The sequence below is a fragment of the Odocoileus virginianus genome, chromosome 26 (genome assembly GCF_023699985.2).
Source record: "Odocoileus virginianus isolate 20LAN1187 ecotype Illinois chromosome 26, Ovbor_1.2, whole genome shotgun sequence".
NCBI lineage: Eukaryota > Metazoa > Chordata > Mammalia > Artiodactyla > Cervidae > Odocoileus > Odocoileus virginianus.
The window spans coordinates 32,020,216-32,042,073 of record NC_069699.1 but is presented as its reverse complement, the minus strand read 5'-3'; the positions used below and the strand labels follow the sequence as shown (position 1 = coordinate 32,042,073).

General features: G+C 41.0%; 1 protein-coding gene and 1 long non-coding RNA gene across 5 annotated transcripts in view; one reads left to right on the top strand and one right to left on the bottom strand.

Moving 5' to 3' along the window:
* SLC25A26 (solute carrier family 25 member 26) overlaps positions 1 to 21,858 on the top strand; it is a 151,202-nt gene that overhangs the window by 121,169 nt on the left and 8,175 nt on the right. For all 4 annotated transcript variants that reach the window (XM_020896555.2, XM_070455710.1, XM_070455711.1 and 1 more), the window contains one exon: positions 16,864 to 16,933. In XM_020896555.2, coding sequence (XP_020752214.2) covers positions 16,864 to 16,933 — 70 coding nt within the window. The remainder of the gene's footprint in view (positions 1 to 16,863; positions 16,934 to 21,858) is intronic.
* On the bottom strand, positions 21 to 6,010 carry LOC139031242 (uncharacterized). Its single transcript, XR_011483706.1, has 2 exons — positions 5,919 to 6,010; positions 21 to 402 (listed from the first exon to the last, which is right to left on the bottom strand). It is a non-coding gene; the product is annotated as an uncharacterized lncRNA (long non-coding RNA).

Below are 21,858 nucleotides of genomic sequence, written 5' to 3'. Positions count from 1 at the left end.
AAACCATATTTTTATTCAGATTTACAGGTAATAACTTGTTTATTGTTGTTGATTCTTATTTTAACAATAGTTAAATGTGTCTTATCACCCCACCCTCAGGATTCTTCCATTCCTTTGGTAATGTGAACGGAATGACAGTAATGTAAAGGTGCTCAGGCTCTCCACTTCACACTGTTTCAGACACCCACTCACGTCCGACTCTGTGTGACTCCACGGACGGCAGCACACCAGGCTTCCTCGTCCTTCCCTGTCTCCTGGAGCCTGCTCAGCCTCACGTCCCTTGAGTCGGTGATGCTGTCCAACCATCTCATCCTCTGTTGTCCTCTTCTCCTCCTGCCCTCAGTTTCATGAGGCTGGACAATCTAGTGTCTGCACAGACATGTTTGATCAGAACATAGATTCCTGTAAAGGTTGAGAAGGGAATGATAACAGTAAAAAGATCCTGTATGATTTTACCACACTAAACTTGTTCCTTAAATACAGCATGCCAATATGGAAAGAAACACTTGAAAATAAGAGCAAAGTATTTTGTGTCCAGATCACCAACAAAGTCAGAGTTGCCGATTAGGATTTTTAGCAAAGTTGAACCCATGTCCCCTGTGTTGCCAGGTAGATTCTTAACCACGGGACCACCAGTGAAGTCCCTGTATAATAGCTAATCGCCTATGGCATGGAGGGCAGTCGAGTGAAAATAACCATCTGTCTTCAGTGTGTTATAAAATTCTGGTGCTAGACGGACAGCACTGAGACCCGCAGAGAGAATTGTGTGGGTTTTGTTGTTGTTGTCTTAAAGTAATCGTCATCAGTTACTGCGATGTTGATTCATGTGGAACTGAGTAGGCTGTTACAGTACATTCCTACTGTTGTATCGAAAACGTCATGGCGTACAGTTTTGTAATGTTGCACAGTTGGAAGCCACATGACTGCTTCTGAATATAGCAACTGAAAAAGTCTCACATTTAGGTTTCCCCACACTGAAGCCAAAATGGCCTATTTTCAATTTGTTGTTCATTCATAAGACAACTGTATGCATTTGGATGGGTCTTTTAAAGTGACAAAGCCTCCTCTTCATGCTATACTTTTAAAAAATTGTTTATTTTTTAATTGGAGGATAATTGCTTTACAGTGTTGTGTTTCTGCTACATAACAAAATGAATCAGCTCTGTGTATACATAAATCCCTTCCTCTTGTGTTTTCCTCCTGACCCCCACCCCCAGTCCACCCCGCTGGATCATCACAGAGCACCAGGCTGAGCCCCGTGTGATACACAACAACTTCCCACTAGCCATCTGTTTCACACACTCACGAGCTCCATTTATCTGGAAATAGGTACACTGGCAAGTTGTTCTCCTCAGAAGCACCAAAAAATATGTATAATAAGCAGTCACTTGTTCTCATTAATCTGCTGAAGCTCTCTCATCTGACTGCCCGTTCTCAGGAGAAAGACCTCTTTACCTCTTCTCAGTTCGTCCCAGCCTCTTCTTTCCACCTTGTGCCCACAAGTCCATTCTCTATGTCTGCATCTCTATTTCTGCCCTGCAGATAGGTTCATTGGTACCATTTTTCTGGATTCCATATATATGTTTATTAATTTACAGTGTTTTTTTTCTCTGCCTGACTTGCTTCACTCTGTGTGACAGATTCCAGGTCTATCCACATCACTGCCAGTAACTCAACTTTGTTCCTTTTTTTTGGCTGAGTAATATTCCATTTTATATATGTCCTTGTTGTTGTTCAGCCACTCAGTTGTGTCCAGCTCTTTGTGACCCCACGGACTGCAGCATGCTTCCCTGTCCTTCACCATCTCCTGGAGCTTACTTAAACTCATGTCCATTGAGTCAGTGATGCCATTCAACCATCTCATCCTCTCTTGTCCCCTTCTTCTCCTGCCATCTATCTTTCCCAGCATCAGGGTCTTTTCCAATGAGTTGACTCTTCCCATCATCAGGTGGCCAAGTATTGGAGCTTCAGCTTCAGTCCTTCCAGTGAAGATTTGGGGTTGATTTCCTTTACAGTTGACTGGTTTGATCTCTTTGCAGTCCAAGGGACTTTCAAGAGTCTTTTCTAGCATTGCAGTTTGAAAGCATCAATTTTTTGGCGCTCAGCCTTCTTTATGGTCCAGCTCTCGCATCCACACATGACTACTGGAAAAACCATAGCTTTGACTGGATGGACCTTCGTTGGCAAAGTAATGTCTCTGCTTTTTAATATACTGTCTAGTTTGGTCATAACTTTTCTTCCAAGGAGTAAGTGTCTTTTAATTTCATGGCTGCGATCACCATCTGCAGTGATTTTGGAGCCCAGGAAAATAGGATCTGTCCCAGTTTCCATTGTTTCCCCACCTATTTGCCATGAAGTGGTGGGATCAGATGCCATGATCTTTGTTTTTTGAATGTTGAGTTTTAAGCCAGCTTTTTCACTCTCCTCTTTCACTTTCATCAAGAGGCTCTTCAGTTCCTCTTTGCTTTCTGCCATAAGGGTGGTGTCATCTACATATTTGAAGTTATTGATATTTCTCCTGGGAATCTTGATACCAGCTCATGCTTCATCCAGCTCGGCATTTTGCATGATGTACTTTGCATAGAAGTTAAATAAACAGGGTGACAATATAAAGCCTTGATGTACTCCTTTCCCAATTTGGAACCAGCCCATTGTTTCATGTCTGGTTCTAACTGTAGCTTGTTGACCTGCATACAGGTTTCACAGGAGACATGTAAGGTGGTCTTGTATTCCCATCTCTTTAAGAATTTTCCACAGTTTGTTGTGATCCACACAGTCAAAGGCTTTAGCATAGTCAATGAAGCAGAAGTGAATATATCTCTGAAATTCTCTTGCTTTTTCTGTGATCCAGTGAATGTTGGCAATTTGATCTGTGGTTCTTCTGCCTTTTCTAAATCCAGCTTGAACATCTGGAAGTTCTTGGTTCACATACTGTTGAAGCCTAGCTTGGAGGATTTTGAGCATGACCTTGCTAGAGTGTGAAATGAGTGCAATTGTGCAGTAGTTTGAACATTGTTTGCCATTGCCCTTCTTTGGGATTGGAATGAAAAATGACCTTTTCCAGTCCTGTGGCCACTGCTGAGTTTCCCAAATTTGCTGACATATTGAGTGCAGTACTTTAACAGCATCATCTTTTGGAATTTGAAATAGCTCAACTGGAATTCCATCACCTCCACTAGCTTTGTTTGTAATGATGCTTCCTAAGACCCACTTGACTTCAGACTCCAGATGTCTGGCTCTAGGTGAGTGATCTCACCATTGTTATCTGGATCATGAAGATCATTTTTGTATAGTTCTTCTGTGTATTCTTGCCACCTCTTCTTGATATTTTCTGCTTCTGTTTCTGTTAAATTGTTAGCTTACAGTGAAAGTTGTCAGATGCTTGATATCCGAAGAAGATTTAGCTTCGGGACCAGGGACCAGACTTGATCACTGAAGAACTTTTGTGCAGCAGAGTTTTATTAAAGTATGAAAAGGGGCAGAGAAAGCTTCTGACACAGACCTCAGAAGGGTGACGGAGAGCACCCCCCTTGCTGGTCAAAGCAAGGGAGCTGTATACTTTTTAATTGGTTATTACAGTAAATCCAAAGAATGTCTCAAGACTGTGAAGATCTGACTAGACCCGCTTCCATACTATACATTTTTAAGATAACATGATTAGTCAGAAGGTTTTTAGGAAGGAGAAACTGTCCTCAAGCAGGACACACTATTGTTACATAGTCTTTAATAAGGACTGTGGAAAAAATATTCGTCCTTTCCTCCTCCTTGAGAGCCCCAGACCCCTATCTCCTCCTCGGGGACCCCGGATTCCTTATCAACCTGCCTAGGAATTGACTCTCAATATGTACTACATCTGATATATGGCCTACATCTTCTGTATCCCTTCATCTGTTGGTGTAAGTTTAGATTGCTTCATGTCCTGGCTATTGGAAATAGTGCTACAGTGAACTTTGGGGTTCATGTGCCTTTTTGAATTATGGTTTTCTCAGGGCATATTCCCATAGTCTGATTGCTGGGTCACATGGTAGTGTCACTCCTTGTTTCTAAAGGAATCTCCATCCTGTTCTCCACAGTGGCTGTATCAGTTGACAGTGCCACGAACACTGCAAGAGGGATCTCTTTTCTCCACATTGTCTCCAGCATTTATTTTGTAGATTTTGGTGACGGCCATTCTGACCGCTGTGAGGTGATAACCTTACTGTAGTTTGTTTTGCATGTCTCTCATAATGTGCGTCTGAACAGAAGGCACTTGGCCCAGGCTTGGATGTCCAGTTGTTTCCTGGCGTGGAGCCTGCTGTTTGCTCTCTGTCCTGTGAATGAACGCTGGGGCTTATTGCTGTAACCCTGGGGGGAGTGTGTGTGGGGAAGCCTTGAAATTACTTCCTGCTTTTCTTCCTCTGACGGGCCTCGAACTATGAGTGAAGAATGACTTGGAAAATTAGAACAACTTGATTGTATTTGTAGTGCTACCACTAACTGTTCAGAATTCCTCATGATATATTGAATACTACTGATAATAGAAATAGCATTAATTGAAAAAACAGGCTTGCTGTTTAAAAATTGTACACCTAAAAAAAATAAAAAATTAAAAAAAATAAAAATTGCACACCTTTAAGCATTGTGAATGGTGAAATTCAGTTAAGGTCTGTGTCTTACTATTGTACCTATTTTCATTTCCCAGTTTTATAAGTATACTTGGGTTATGTAAGATGTCAACATTAGGGTAGGCTGTGTGAAGGGTACATAGAACCTCTACTATTTTTGTAAATTTTCTGTAAGTCTAAATTATGTCAAAATGAGATTTTCTAAATAAGCTACTAGAAATAGTTTCCAGTCATCCTATGTTAATTAGAAGCTTTACTCAAGACAAACCGCAAAAGTGAGATTAAGAACATTTCTGACTGCCATTCTCATTACTTGAAATGTTTCGTTAACATGAGATGTAAACAAATGAGCATGGATTCATCTGAAAGTTTCATTCATTATTTGAAAAGAAAATGGAAACAGGAGTTTCAATTTTGATAAATAAGCAAACACCAAGAAAAGTATGGCTGCTTGATTTTTAAAAAGTCTTATTTAGGTTTATTTTTAGGTTCCCAAGCTTTGTCACCTCATTCGAGACACCAGCACTGTGGTTTTCATATCTGGGCCCCTCTCTGCGCCTTCACAGGAGTCATCATTAGACCTCAGTGGCAATGGAAATACTTACTTAATGGCAATTAAAAATTTTGATGTTGAGGTTTTAAAAAAAATTCTCCATTACAAACCCACATTATTTAACTAAATTTTATTGACATCAAACTATAATAACTTGCATATTGTAGCTTCTCTAGAAGGTGAGCTGTGTATCAAGGGAGCTTACAAATGTTGTTTATATTACTGTTCTGTCTACAAGACACATGGCTTTGAGGGAACCATAACAACCAGGTTTAGCTCCCCCACTTTCTGTCTGACCTCAGGCAAGTTACTTGACATTGGTTTGCACCGCCCCACACCTGTGTTTATGGATAATAATACACACCTTTCAAAATTAAATGAGAAATGTGAAATCTTTGCATAGTTTCTGGGTACTCAGGAAGTGGCCAGTAATACTGTCAATCACAGTCATTCATACTGTTGGCTGACACTACATTTTTGTTCCATTTCCCACTACTCTTTAAAGTATTCAAAGTCCATAAACAATAATGCTACACTTCCTGTGAGTAATCTTTCCTGTCCTTCCAGTCAGTTTTTTGTTGCTTATGACCCTCTAGTTCCTCCATAACAAATAAGTAATTTCAAATTGCTTTAATAATACATTTTACCAGCCAGATTCTTGTCATTATTCTTGTAGCTTAACGAATTTAAAGTTGCTCTCAGATGAATAATTTGTAAACAACACTTACCTTTTTTGGGTAGCGATTGATCTATTTACTTACTTTTGGCTGTGCTGGGTCTTCGTTACTGCACAGGCTTTTCTCTAGTTGCGGCAAGTAGGGGCCACTCTCAAGTTGTGATGTGTGGACTTCTCATTGTGGTGCCTTCTCTTGTTGTGACGCCGGGGCTGTGACATCACAGGCTGATAGCTGTGATGCATAGGCTTAGTTGCCCCACGGCATGTGGGGGCTCCCTGGACCAGGGACTGAGTCTGCGTCTCCTGCATTGGCAGGTGGGTTCTTTACCGCTAAGTCGGCAGGGAAGCCGCAACGGCACTGTTCTCTTTAGCTTAGTGTCAGTATTCTTTTTCTGAAGTTTTATATTCAGGCAGTTCTTTATTTTAAAAAATCACACATATTTAAAAATTTTTTTTCAAAAAATTTTTTTGATTGGTAAATATCACATAATAGAAAACATACTACATTAACCTTGTTTAGCTGTCCAGTTCAGTGGCACTTAAGTATATTAACATTGTTGTACAACTCTCACCATCCATCTCCTGGGTTTTTTATCTTCCTAACCTGAAGCTGTCCCATTAATTACTAGCTCCCATTCCCCACCCCCACCCCCCACACCCCTACCCCCAGCATCTATGAGTGTACTTCACGGCTATGAATTTGACTATTCTAGGTACCTCATGTAAGTGGAATCAAGCAGTGTTTGTCTGTACCTAATGTATAGATGGGGAAACAGTGGAAACAGTGTCAGACTTTATTTTTTGGGGCTCCAAAATCATTGCAGATGGTGATTGCAGCCATGAAATTAAAAGACGCTTACTCCTTGGAAGGAAAGTTATGACCAACCTAGACAGCATATTAAAAAGCAGAGACATTACTTTGGCAACAAAGGTCCATCTGGTCAAGGCTATGGTTTTTTCCAGTGGTCACATATGGATGTGAGAGTTGGACTGTGAAGAAGGCTGAGTGCCAAAGAATTGATGCTTTTGAACTGTGGTGTTGGAGAAGACTCTTGAGAGTCCCTTGGACTGCAAGGAGATCCAACCAGTCCATCCTAAAGGAGCTCAGTCCTGGGTGTTCATTGGAAGGACTGATGCTGAAGCTGAAATTCCAATACTTTGGCCACCTCATGCAAAGAGCTGACTCATTGGAAAAGACCCTGATGCTGGGAGGGATTGGGGGCAGGAGGAGAAGGGGACAACAGAGGATGAGATGGCTGGATGGCATCACCGACTCGATGGACATGAGTTTGAGTAGACTCCGAGAGTTGGTGATGGACAGGGAGGGCTGGTGTGCTGCAGTTCATGGGGTCGCAAAGAGTCAGACACAACTGAGCGACGGAACTGAACTGCATGTATGTTGGGGGCTTCCCTGGTGACTTGGTGGTAAAGAATCTGCCTACCAATGTAGAAGATATGGGTTTGATCCCTGGGCTGGGAAGATCCCCTGGAGAAGGGAACAGTCGCCCACTCCAGTATTCTTGCCTGGGAAATCCCATAGACAGAGGAGCCTGGTGGGCTGCAGTCCATGGGGTTGCAGAAGAGTCTGACTAGTAACTAAACAACAACAAAATGAATTCTGGAATCCTTTTTTAACTCCGTGTATGTCCTACAAACAGATTGTACCTTCTCCCCCTGCCCCCGTGCCGCACAGCAGGCCTCACGGATCTGCTTCATGCGTCATCGTGTACACAGTCTGTCTGCTCTCCCAGGCCATCCCGCCATGCACCCCCGTGATGTCCACACGTCTGTGTGTCTACTCTGCTTTGCAAATAGGTGCATCAGTACCATTTTTCTAGATTCCACATAGAAACATTAATATATGATATTTGTTTTTCTCTTCCTGACTTCACTCTGTATGACAGACTCTAGGTCCATTCATATCTGCAAATGATACAGTTTTGTTCCTTTTTATAGCTGAATATGTTCCATTGTATGTGTTTATCTTTATCCATCTTTACCCATTCCTCTGGTGAATGACATCTAGATTATTTGCATGTCCTGGCTGTTGTAAATAGTGCTGCACTGAACACTGGGGTGCGTGTATCTTTCAGAACTACGATTTTCTCTGGATATCTGCCCAGGAGTGGAATTGCTGGGTCATATGGTAGCCTGTGTTTAGTTTTTTAAGGAACCGTTGTACTGTTCTCCACAGTGTCTGTATCAATTTGCATCCTTATCAACAGTGTAAGAGTGTTCCCTTTTCTTCACACCCTCTCTAGCATTTAGGGGTTTGTAGATATTTTGATGATCTCTATTCTGATTGGTGAGAGGTACCGCGTAGTTTTGATTTGCATTTCTCTAATAATTAGTGATGTCGAGCATCTCTTCATGTGCCTCTTGGCCATTTGTATGTCCTTTTGCAGAAAAGTCTGTTTAAATCTTCTCCCCATTGTATGATCAGCTTGTCTGTTTTTTTGATATTGAGCTGCATGAGAAAATTCGTATTCTTTAAAGCACATTATTTTGGACATTGACGTAGTTTGTTCATTCACTTGGTTATTCTGTTATCATTCTAGTAAAAGTTATCATCTGTATATAGAACTGTGAAATGTCTTATAGATACCTTTGTTTGCTTTCAAGACACCTCTAACCTATAGATACAAGTTGGAGCATTTATTAACTGTCATTCTTTAAACTTTGGCAAGGTGCTTAACTTCTCTGAGCCTCAACGTCCTTGTTTGTGAAATGATTAAGTGGCAAATACTTTGGAAGATTGTGGTTAGGATTATATGAGTTAATGTATGTAAAGTGTTTGGTGCCTGGAGCGTAGTAAGTTCCGTGTGACTGTAGTTACTGTGGTTCCTGTTACAATGCTCTGTGTTTGCCGTGGAAGTTTTTCACTTGAATCTTAATCTTTTGGTTCTAGAGATTTTTTTTGTTTGTTTATTAGTATCTTTTTCTAATAAAAAATTATTTCTTTTTATGTTTCTAGGCTAAGTTATTCTGGCCAGGTGATAGTGGAAAGTTATGCTTATCTTTGGAGATTCTATTTTTAAATTGTGTCTTCAGCCTTTTGGGTCTATTTTGACCCAGTGGTTTTTTTTTTTTTCCCCCTTGGCAACCAATTTTTTTTTCTTCCCTAGGTTATAGCAGGCACCTCTGTGAAGCCTTCTTCTTCTTATAACCTCTTCTGTCCTCGTTATACCCCCATCAAATATTAGACCTGGGGACTGCTATTTCTTTTTCCCCTGACTTTACACTGCCTGAAACCTAGTAGATATTGAGTAAATGCTCAATTTATGAATTATATAGTGTCTCTGATTTTTCTTCTCCTGTATGACATGTAATACACATCTTATTATTTGTTCTTTATTACTAGTTATAAGGCCTTCCCAGGTGGCTCAGTGGTAAATAATCCACCTGCCACTGCAGGAGATGCAGGAGACACAGGTTCGATCCCTGGGTCAGGAAGATCTGCTGGAGGAGGAAATGGCACCCAGCACCAGTATGCTCGCCTGGGAAATCTGATGGACAGAGGAGCCATGTGGCTGCAGTCCATGGGGTCGCAGAGTCGGACACGACTGCACCTGAGCATGTGCTCACTACTTACAAACTCAGCATTATTTGTAGTATTTTACGTCTGTTTGGAGTAAACTTTGACTCTGTGGAATCCTTGCAGGTTCCAGCAGAAACTGAAGATGACTTTCAGTCATTTCCAAAATGACCATTGATATTTTATGTTTTGTATCCATTTCCTGAAAACTCAGCAAAGTAAAGAATAGTGTTCAATTTGGCATTAGCCTGATAAAATAAACATTTTGCCACCTTTAAAGTAAAAAGTTGTGACTTCCCTGGCTATCCAGTAATTGAGATCCTGCTTTCCAAACAGGGGGCATTGGTTTTGATCCCTGGCTGACAGACTAAGGTTCTGTGTGCCTTGGAGTGTGGCCAGAAATTGAAAAAAGATAAACAGATAAAAAGTTGCTGTTCTCCTGATTTGGTTCTTATGCTGTCTCCAGTACTTGCAAGAGCTCTGGAGAAAAGAACTGTTTTTTACAAAAGCAGACAGATATACTTGGAAACATTAGAACATTTACAGAAAAATACCAGAAATTCTGCTTAATGGCAAGACTATCTTTAGAAAGCTGTTTTTGATTAAACTTTCTTTTTTTAGTTAATCTACTTCCACAAAAATCTATTTGATTAGCTTTACTCAGTCCAGTGATTTCAATAAAGATATTTTCCAAGTAAACAATCTCATTAGTTAGGTGGAAGGAAATGTTGGAGCTGGACACCACACATTATTATACATTTGATGTCTGACTGAAGAAGCGTTGTTAAAGCTGACAGAGACATACATGCCTTGGTTTGTTTACATGGTGTCTTTTCCATTTCTGTAGCAGCTTTCTCAGCCTTCCAAGTATATTTTCAGTGGAGAATTATTGAGAGTAGGGAAGTAGTACTAAGTTAGCTGTTCTTTCGGTTGTGCGTGTATGTGTGTATATTTAGAGGATAAGAGCTGTACAGTGCTGTGTTAGTTTCTGAGGTTCAGTGAAGTGACTTAGCTGTCCGGCCACCATGCCGCCCCTCTCGGTCATCCCATGGCACCAAGTTGAGCTCCCTGTGCCATGCAGCCGTTTCCCGCTAGCTGTCTGTCTCACACGTGGTAGAGTGTATGTCCATGCTGCTCTTTCAGTTCGTCCCAGCCCTGCTCTCTGCCTGACCCGTGTCTGCGTGTCCATCCGCGGTATCTGCGTCTGTATTCCTGCCCTGCAGATACGTTCACCTGTACCATTGTTCTGAATTTCCTGTATATTCAATAATACGTGATACTTGTTTTTCTCTTACTTCACTCTGTATGAAAGATGCTAGGTCCGTTCACATCACTACAAATGACCCAGTTTCACTCCTTTTTATATTGTTGTTCTTCAGTCGCTCAGTTGTGTCTGGCTGTTTGCAACCCCATGGACTGCAGCACGCCAGGCTTCCCTGTCCTTCACCAGCTCCTGGAGCTTGCTCAAACTCATGTCCATTGAGTTGATGTCATCCAACCATCTCATGCTCTGTCGTCCCCTTCTCCTCCTGCCTTCATTCTTTACCAGCATCAGAGTCTTTTCCAGTGAGTTGGCTCTTTTCATCAGGTGGCCAGAAATCTTAGGCTTCAGCTTCAGCATCAGTCCTTTCAATGAGTATTCAGGTTTGATTTCCTTAAGATTGACTGGTTTGATCACCTTGCAGTGCAGGGGTCTTCTTCAGACTACAGTTCGAAGGCTTCCATTCGCTGGCCACTTGGGCATTCCATTCTTTTGGCATTTTTATTGTCCAGGTCTCACATCCATACATGACTACTGGAAAAAGCATAGTTTTGACGCTATGGACCTTTGTCAGCAAAGTAATGTCTCTGCTTTTTAATATGCTGTCTAGGATTGTCATAGCTCTTCTTCCAAGGAGCAAGCGTCTTTTAATTTCATGGCTGCAGTCATCGTCCACAGTGATTTTGGAGCCCAAGAAAATAAAGTCTCTCACTGTTTCCAGTTTCCCCATCTATTTGCCATGAAGTGATGGGACCAGATGCCATGATCTTTGTTTTTTGAATGTTGAGTTTTAAGCCAGATTTTTCACTCTCCTCTTTCACCCTTATCAAGAGGCTCTTTAGTTCCTCTTCCTTTTCTGCCATTAGGGTGATTTCATTTACCTCTCTGAGGTTATTGATATTTCTCCCAGGAATCTTGATTTCAGCTTGTCCTTCATCTAGCCTGGCATTTCGCATGATGCACTCTGCAGATAAGTTAAATAAGCAGGGTGATATATAGAGCCTGATGTACTCCTTTCCCAATTTGAAAGCAGTCTGTTGTTCCATGTTCAGTTCTGTTACTTTCTGACCTGCATACAGATTTCTTGGGTGCCAGGTCAGGTGGTCTGGTATTCCCATCTCTTGAAGAATTTTCAGTTTATTGTGATCTCTGCAGTCAAAGGCTTTAGCATAGTCCAACATAGATGTTCTGGAATTCTCTTTTTCTATGACCAGTGGATGTTGGCAGTTTGATCTGTGGTTCCTCTAGCTTTTCTAAATCCAGTTTGTACATCTGGAAGTTCTTCATTCACATACTGTTGAAGCCTAGCTTGAAGGATTTTGAGCATTACTTTGCTAGCATGTGAAATGAGTGCAATTGTGTGGTATTTTGAACATTCTTTGGCATTGTACTTCTCTGGAATTGGAATGAAAACTGACCTTTTCCAGTCCTATGGCCACTGCTGAGTTTTCCAAATTTGCTGGCATATTGCATGCAGCACTTCTGCAGCATCATCTTTTAGGATTTGAAATAGCTCAAACTGGAATTCCATCACCTCCACTAGCTTTGTTCGTAGTGATGCTTTCTAAGGCCCACTTGACTTCACACTTCAGGATGTCTGGCTCTAGGTGAGTGATCACATCATCATGGTTTTCTGGGTCATGAAGATCTTCTTTGTCTAGTTCTTCTGTGTAGTCTTGCCACCTCTTAATATCTTCTTTTTCTGTTAGGCTTATACTGTTTCTGTTCTTTCTTGTGCCCATCTTTGCATGATGTGTTCCCTTGGTATCTCTTAATATTCTTGAAGAGATCTCTAGTCTTTCGTATTCTGTTGTTTTCCTCTATTTCTTTGCATTGTTCACTTAAAAAGACTTTCTTATCTCTGCTTGCTAGTCTCTGGAACTCTGCATTCAGATGGATAGATCTTTCCTTTTTCTCCTTTGCCTTTCAATTCTCTTCTTTTCTCAGCTGTTTGTAAGGCCTCCTCAGACAACCATTTTGCCTTTTTGCATCTCTTTTTCTTGGGGATGGTTTTGATCACCACGTCCTGTGCAGTGTTAGGAACATTCGTCTATAGTTCTTTGGGCACTCTGTCAGATCTAATCCCTTGAATCTATTTGTCACTTCCACTGTATAATCATAATGGATTTGATTTAGGTCATACCTGAATAGCCTAGTGGTTTTCCCTACATTCTTCAATTTAATCTGAATTTTGCAATAAGGAGTTCACGACCTGAGCCACAGTCAGCTCCTGGTCTTATTTTTGCTGACTGTATAGAGCTTCTCCATCTGTACAGTCTCCCATCTGTATGGCTGCAAAGAATATAATCAGTCAGATTTCAGTATTGACCATCTGGTCACATCCATGTGTAGAGTTGTCTCTTGTGTTGTTGGAAGAGGGTGTTTGTTGTGACCAGTGCATTCTCTTGGCAAAACTCAGTTAGCTTTTCCCCTGCTTCATTTTGTACTCCAAGGCCAAACTTGCCCATTACTCCAGGTATCTCTTGATTGCCTACTTTTGCATTCTAATCCCCTGTGATGAAAAGGACATCTTTTTTTGGTGTTAGTTCTAGAAGGTCTTGTAGGTCATAAAACCATTCGACTTCAGCTTCTTTGTCATTAGTGTTTGGGGCCTAGACTTGAATTATGTGATATTGAATGATTTGCCTTGGAAATGAACAGAGATCATTCTGTCATTTTTGAGTTTGCACCCAAGTACTGCATTTCGGACTCTGTTGTTGACTACAAGGACTAGTCCATTTCTTCTAAGAGATTCTTGCCTACAATCATAGATATAATGGTCATGTGAATTAAATTCACTCATTCCTGTCCATTTTAGTTCAGTGATTGCTGAAATGCTGATGGTTCACTCTTGCCATCTCCTTTCTGACCACTTCCATTTGCCTTGTTTCGTGGACATAACTCTGCAGGTTCTATACAGTACTGTTCTTGCCAGCATCAGACTTGGCTTTCACCACCAGACACATCCTCAGCTGGGCATTGTTTCAGAACAGCAATGTTCTGTTCTATATTTGTACCACATCTTTATCTATGGATGGACATTTAGGTTGCTTCCAGGTCTTTAGGTATTGTAAATAGCGCTACAGTGAACACTGGGTTGTGGATGGTACCCAAATAGTAGGACTGCTGGTAGTTCTGGTTTTAACATTTTAAGGAACCTCCATACTGTTCTCCACAGTGGCTGTATGAATTTACATTCCCACCAATACTGCAAGAGGGTTCCCTTTTCTCCATATCCTTTGCAGCACTTAGAGATTTGTAGATTTTTAATTTTGAAGTAGTTTATTTGTTTAATTTTATTTTCAGTTGCTATGAGTCTTTGTTGCTGCGAGTGGTCTTTCTCTCATTTCAGTGAGCAGGGGCTACTCTTCAGGTACAGGGGCTTCTCACTGTGGTGGCCTCTCTCGCTGTGGATCATAGCTTCTGGGTCCACAGGCTCCATTAGTTGCAGAACTCTGGCTGAGTAGTTGTGGCACATGGCCTTAGTTGCTCCAAGGCATGTGGGATCCAAAGCCATGTACTCTGCGTTGGGAAGGGAGTTCTTAGCCACTGTATCACCATGGAAGTCCAGGTTTGTAGATTTTTTGACGGTATCTCATGGTAGTTTGGCTTGCATTTCTCTAATAATGAGCAGTGGTGAGCATCTTTTCATGTCCATTGGCCATCCATACATCTTCTTTGGAAAAATTTCTGTTTAGGCTTTGTGCCCATTTTTTTATTGGGTTATTATTATTATTATTATTATTTTTGATATAGAGCTGAATGAACTGCTTCTGTATTTTGGAGATTAATCCTTTGTCTGTTCCTTCATTTGCAAGTATTTTTTCCCATTGTGAGGGTTGTCTTTTCATCTTGTTGAGGGTTTCCTTTGCTATGCAAAAGCTTTTAAGTTTAAATAGGTCCCATTTGTTAGTTGTGGTATATTTGATCACCTATGAAAATGTCACATCACCATTGACAGGATATTATATATACCATTCTAACCATTGTAATGAATCTATTCAAGAGGTCTTATTTCTAATATTCTTTGTCCTTATTGCGGTACTTGCCATTATGCTAGAAGCCACAAGCAGTTCAGTAAGGCAAGAAAAATAAAAGGCAGTAATTAAGAAAGAACTGTCAAAACTCAGTAATTACAAAACAGACAACCCAATAAAAATGTGTAAAACATTTGAACAGACACTTCATAAAGAAGATATTTTATGGATGGTTAAAAAAAAAAGTACATGAAAAGGAACTCAGCATTATCAGGGAAATACATATTGAAACCACAATGAAATACTACTGCATATGAATTAAAATGGTAAAATATTAAAAATACTGACAGTACCAGATATTGGAAAAGATGTAAAGAAACTGGTCTAAATGTAAAATGGTACAACAGTTTCTGAAACAATTAGATAGTTTCTTAAAAAGTATACCTACATACGTCTGCCATGTAGTTCAGTTATTTCACTCCTGGATATTTTTCCAAGAGAAATGAAGGCATGTGTACATATGAAGTCATAAATATAAATGTTCATAACAGTTTTATTAGTAGTAGCCCCAAACTGGAAAAATCGTAAAGGTCCATCAACAGGCAGATACATAGACAAATCATGATACATCTATACAATGGACTATTATTTAACCAATAAAAAGGAACAAATGATTCATATCCACATTATCATGAGCAAATCGTACAAAAAATCTGAAGGAAAGAATTTGAGTTAAAAAGTTAATATATAATTACATTTATATAAAATTCCAGGAAAGGCAAACTAATCTACAGGGATCGATCAGATTGTTTAAGGTTTGGTCAGGAAGGGCAGGAAAGGGGGATGACAAAGGGACAACAAAGCTTTTTGGGGTGATGGATATGTTCATTATCTAATCATGGCGATGGTTTCATATGTGTATCAGAAGTTACTGTATCACCTACTTTAAATACATGTAGTTTACTGGGTATCATTTATACCTCAAGAAAGCGAAAAACAAATAGTGCAGGCTCTGCTGTTGGCCTGGATGAAACAAGGACTGTGGGTGTTTTGGGTTTTTTTTGTACATTTGTTTGTTTTGTTTTGTTTTTTAATATTTATTTAGCTGTATTGGGTCTTCGTTTTGTCATGTGAAGATCTTTCCCATGGATTGTCTAGTCATGGCATGTGGGATTAGATACTCTGTGGGGCAGGTAGGATCTTAGTTCCCTGACTAGGGATCAAACCCACGTCCCCTGCAGCACAAAGCAGATTGTTAACCATTGGATCACCAGGGACGTCTTGGGTTTTGATATGTGTTCAGAGGCTGAACCACGGCCTGACTCAGAGCTCTTCACCATTTGAAATGACTGTATCTCATTTTCTAGTGTATCGTAAACTCTCAGCAAGCAAGGCACCACACCCCTGCCATCATCTTGTCTAGTTTTTTATGTTACACATATTACACAGAGCAGTGTGAAAACATTTTGAGGGACTTTACATTGTTTAGTAATAGAATCAGCGTCCTTCAAACATGTACAGCATGGATAAAGATTGAAAACAGAACTGTGGAATTTGATATACACTGCTTTGGAATAATTTGTGTATTATGGTATTTTTTTTTTTAATTTCTTTTTTTTTTTCCATTTATTTTTATTAGTTGGAGGCTAATTACTTTACATCATTGTAGTAGTTTTTATCATACATTGAAATGAATTAGCCATGGATTTACATGTATTCCCCATCCCGGTCCCCCCTCCCACCTCCCTCTCCATCCGATCCCTCTGGGTCTTCCCAGTGCACCAGGCCCGAGCACTTGTCTCATGCATCCAACCTGGGCTGGTGATCTGTTTCACCCTAGATAATATACATGTTTCAATGCTGTTCTCTTGAAACATCCCACCCTCGCCTTCTCCCAGAGTCCACAAGTCTGTTCTATTCATGTTTAGAATTATACAGGAAATATTTTAAATGTTACATTGTCTTAAAGATGTCTTTATTTTTATACCTATATATAAATGTGTTTATATGTGTATGTGTATGACACGTATTCCCAGAAAATGGTTTCCTTTGGGCATGCTAATGTCCCTGTCCCCCTGGTTTCTTTGACTTATTTTAGAAGGTCGTTAAGTCCTTGGGAAAATCACTTATGTCATCAGTGAGGAATGCCACCAAAATAGCTTCTCACTTAAGTTCCCATCCCCAGAGCTAACCCACAGGAGGTTCTGATAAATTCAAATATTTAATAACTTGTATTTTTCTTTCTCCTTTACCACAGGCCCTCTGGTCCTGGCGGCAAGATCATGTGGTGAATTCTTGGCAGTCAGCAGTCTGTGGAGCTTTTGCAGGTGCAAAGGATTATATTATACTGGGAAAGACCAAGGAGGGGGAGAAAAATGTGAAAATATTAACTATGCAAAAACAACATTCTTCAGAAATTCCAGATTGTTTAGAAGAAGAGAGTTCCACTAGTTTGAGAAAAGAGTGTCTGGGTGGGTGTTGTGGGGGGACTCCTGCTAAAAAGGTGTCTGCCTGAAAGACAGCCAATTTGTTTTTGACAAATTTTTCATTTTCTTTTTATTAAAGCCTTCACTCAGGCCCTTGGATTATCTTGAAGATGATTTAGCAAGGCCTCTCTGCGAAGAGCCTAGCTGTGGGTGCAGGGCTTCCAGTGCAGCTGTCTGCCTCGAGCACTTCTTGGGGGGTTTCAGCAAATTCTGCAGGAGGCAGTGATTCACGGTCCGTGTGACATGTTTGACAGACTTGTAGATTAACTATTGTCAGGACGGCAGAGGCTGCTTCACAACTTACCGAAGGCTAAACTGCACGGTGTAGAAAATACGGAGGTCTAAACATCTGGGCGTCTTTCTAGATATTAAACAAAGAGCAGAGTGACAATATGCACTGTCGTGCTATCTATCACTTGATCATACGCATTTCCAGTGAGGTTTTAGGGAGAACGCAGAAACTGGAAACAATTTAGTAAGTGAGAGGTGTAACAGTCTGAGAGAGAAAGGCATTTTGTTGTTGGAAATAAAGGTAAGTGAGAATTACAGTTGAAATAAATTGAAACGGAGATTGGCCAGAAAACTATAAACTGCTGGTTTTGATGCAGACCCCATAAAGTGACAGATACATGGGCTTAGGATACCAGCTTTAGTGGGAAAAAAAAAAAAAATTCATTTCCAATTTGTTTTAATGGTTGTCGGATGGGCTTTTTGTTATAGTGATCAGGAAAACAGAAAACATACATTTTAATAGGATCCTGTAGTAATAATTGGACCCTTCTGACTTGTAGAATTGATAATCCAAAATAAGACTATTGCCTGTAGATACAAAACCAGCTCGGATTGATTATGACGGGTGATTGTTTCCACATGATCCATGTCCTCAGCTGTGTTAAGTGGGTAGGTGGTCTTGATTCATTTGCCAGTGGTCAGGAGTCCTTACTCCCTGGTACCTATGAGGTTCTGTCTGTGGACCCCCTCTGGGGCCTGGGGGCAAAGTGAGCATTCTGGAAATTGAGTCATACTGGTTAAGGAAGGCCACTTCTTAAAATGAACATACTATAAAATGCCCATGTGTTAAAACAAATATATATTTTTTTCTGGTCTCTTTGTTTAAGGAGCTAATTCAAAGATATACTTGCAAATATAATCATTCCTTTTAAGGACATGTGTGTTCATTACAGCTCCTTTTTGTGAGAAGCATTGATGATAGACAGTAAGCATTTAGTTTAGTCAGAGGTGGCAGGAGGTGGGGGTGCGGCAGAAGGGGGAGAAACTTGGTATCAGTGATCTCGGGGGTCTCGGCTGGCAGCCACTTGAAGCAGGGCTTCGGTCCCGGCCAGAGATTGAGGACCGGTCATGGCGGAGAGAGCACTAAATCTTAGCCAGTAGACAGTGGTCAGTGACAAGACCCTGGCTTTTCAACTTTGCAGGAAAAAAATTCCCACAGAGATGGGAAGTGAAGTTTTTATTAGGTGGAAAAAGGGTACAGTACGTGTGGACAGAAACCCCCACAGGCAAGCTTAGAGAAAGAGTCCCTGAGTTGTGCCCTCGGGGCAGTGCGAGTTACTATAGTGAGGCATCTCTTCCAGCTTTCCTTTGGCTAGTCATTATGGTTCGCCCGGTTCATAGCCCATATTTGGTGTATCTCAGGATTCTTCTGTGTGTGCGCACATGTCTGTTAGCCAAGATGGATTCTACTGCAGAGGTTTATGCGTGGAGTATCTCTTAATGTCACTCCCCTTTGATCGCCAAGACCTTTTCTGCACATGTGTGGTTGGGGAGATCGCCTGACTTGGAGAATGAGAAATCTGTGATTTGGGCCGGGCTCGGCCTCCCATCCTGCTGCTGTCACCCTGGAGTTTCAGTCCACAGAGAGTGAGTCTCCAGTCACTTGACCCTGGGTCGGGGAGACGTGGGCTGTCTGCTTCCTGCATCACCAGTATCCACTGTCTGGGTCAGTGGGGAAGCTGGGATCGGCGCAGCCAGTGGATTCGCCCAGAGCTGCAGCCTCCAGTGCTGGCTGACCTGTCCGAGTCACAGAGCTGTCAGACCTCTGTTCTGTCCGCAGCTGGGGAAGGAGACTCCGGGGCCTTGCTAGGCACCAGTTTCCTTACCTGTGACCTAGAAGCAACTGTCCCTCCGTGAAGAGGTTGTTTCTGGGGTAGCTGATAGTGTGTGTTATTGTTGTTTAGTCCCTAGGTTGGGTCTGACTCTTTCGTGACCCCATAGACTGTATAGCCTGCCAGGCTCCTCTGTCCATGGGATTCTCCAGGCAAGAACACTCCCTTCTCTAGGGGATCCTCCTGGCCGAGGGATTGAACATGCATCTCCTGCATTGGCAGGTAGATTCTTTACCACTCAGCTACCTGGGAAGCCCCTGCATAGCGTGTTAGTGTTCGGTAGTCTGTAGAACTACATTTAAAGAATCACTACTATTGCAGTAAAAACAGCTAACACCCAGGAAATGAAAAGCTGTCGTCATCATAGTAATTCTTAACTGCATGGGGGGAAAAAGCACATTAATAAATTTAGTATACCTAATCATTGCCGCTACTCGGGTATAGATTTAAAAGCTCCTCCAAGACAATTATCTTATTTTTTCAGCTGACGTCTGATAGGAATTTGCCCAAGGTCTGCAGAAAATTGTCAGTAGATGTACATGTCTTTAACAGAAGACAAAGTTAAATAGGTTTCTTGTTTACATTCCTTGTTTTGAAATTTTAGTTGGTGCCAATATTGACCCTGAGGAATAAGGTTACTGTTTAAAAACTTTTCTAAAAGATAAGCATAATTGGAAAATACTTGACATTGTGGAAAAGTGATATTCTGTAAGAATTTGCTGCAAGATTGTGTACTACACAGTATAGAGACATGAGTCCCGACTTGTCACATTGGGCAGCCCGTAAGTTCTGGCACGGTTACCCGCTGCACTTTTCAGATGTTTTCGCCTTAGATGGCCATAAAGGCAATGATAAAACTTGCACTTAAACCAGAAATCTTATTTCTCATCCCTGTGTGCTTTTCCGAGTTTAAGCTGATTAAATTGTCATAGACAAAGCTCTCTCTGGTCATCCTTGGGCTGTTTGGTGCCCATGCTTGCTTTATGAACCACTTGGCACAAATATCCAAAAATGTCCCTTGAGATTGGAGGTGTTGATGGCTTGTCATGCTTAAAAATTCCCTTGGCCTCTGGTCAGGGGTTAAATTAGGGGGAAAAAATGATCTTTGGAACTGTTGCCAGCTTCCTCACTTCAAGTTAACTCCTAAACATAAAACCACCATCCAGTCTGTACAATTATGACATCTGCTGTGTGGTGACATTTGCTGTTCTGATGTTCTTTGATTCATTTCCTGTAATGAACACTTACACTCTCTGGGAGAAGGAAGGAAAGCCATGGCTTGAAATTCTGTAACAGGGTGAAGGATTATCTGGGTAACAAATGACAGGGCCCGATACAGTCTGAAAGAAATGGAAACACGTTTGTTGCCATTGTTGTTGTTGAAGCCCCATTTGTTCGGGGCTCTCCGCTGGAGCAGCTCTTCCTGCTCCCAGCTAGTGAGTGGGGGGCAGTGCGTGGCAGCCCCCCACCGCTGTGCCCCGCCTCCACACTCCCAGCAGATGTTGGAGGTGACAGCTCCAGACTTACTGTAGGCAGGTGGCCCCTTTGTCTGGAGGGGAGAGAACCCTGAGGACACGTGAGATGCTGTTTCACTGTAAAAATCTAATTTCCCCTGAATCTGGTTCTTGGAAGCAGTTAGCCTAACATTAAGGACAAACCTGTCTCTAGTGGAACACATAGAAAATTGTTTCACATGTGATTTGAATACTAACATGGCCTGCAGTTGCTATACCAAATAATTATTTCCTGTCTAATACGCTAGCATGTTCCTTGTATTTATTACCAGAGGTTTACAGTTCCCTTAAGTAAAATGTAGAAAATAACTGCATTTTAACTGAAAATACAGCTCCCCTGCTCCCTCCCCATTATGACCGGTTATTCTGTTACATGATCTTCACAAGTCCTTCTTACAGCCTCATAAAAAAAACACTGTGAGGTCTGTGAATTAAAGCAGTCTTTGATATTTGAAGACATTTAAATTGACATTAATAACTTTCATAAAATAAAGTTTCCTTCATGGTAGTAAAATTAGGACCTATTTCAGCATATGTTTTTGTCTCACTTTTCTTTATATTACTTTCAGGAAACAAATCACTGGAAGAATATTGGCAGGCACCTATAGTAAAGGAATAATGAACTTCGCTAATGGCCAAAATAAGTTCAATTTACAGTATCCAAATTTAGTAGAAGACAAATACTTTTCAACACGGGTGATTCGTGAGAGCTTGAGTGGTCAGATGGAGGACTGATGATGTCCTTGTCAATTTTTAAGCCTTTTTAGTTGGTTTAGGTCAGTTTGAAACATTTTCAAACAGGAAAATGGTTATGCACCTAGGAATTTAAACAACTGGACAAATTTGTGTTTGTCTTATATCAAAGTCATTGTGTAATGAAACAGTACTACTTTTGGAGCCAAGATACATGTGACTTCGAGTATCAAAGGCAGAGTAAATGGTTAAGTGATTTAAAAAAGAGAATAGTGTTTGAGGATTGAGTCCACAGAATTTTAAAAATACTTGCAGTTTAGCAGGTTTCTGAATTTCAGGCAACTTTTGAATTGGGAGGAAAACATTTCACATTCATAACTCAGAGGTGGCTAAAATAAAAGGCAACTTAGTATGCATGTTTCTGGTTTTACTCTTT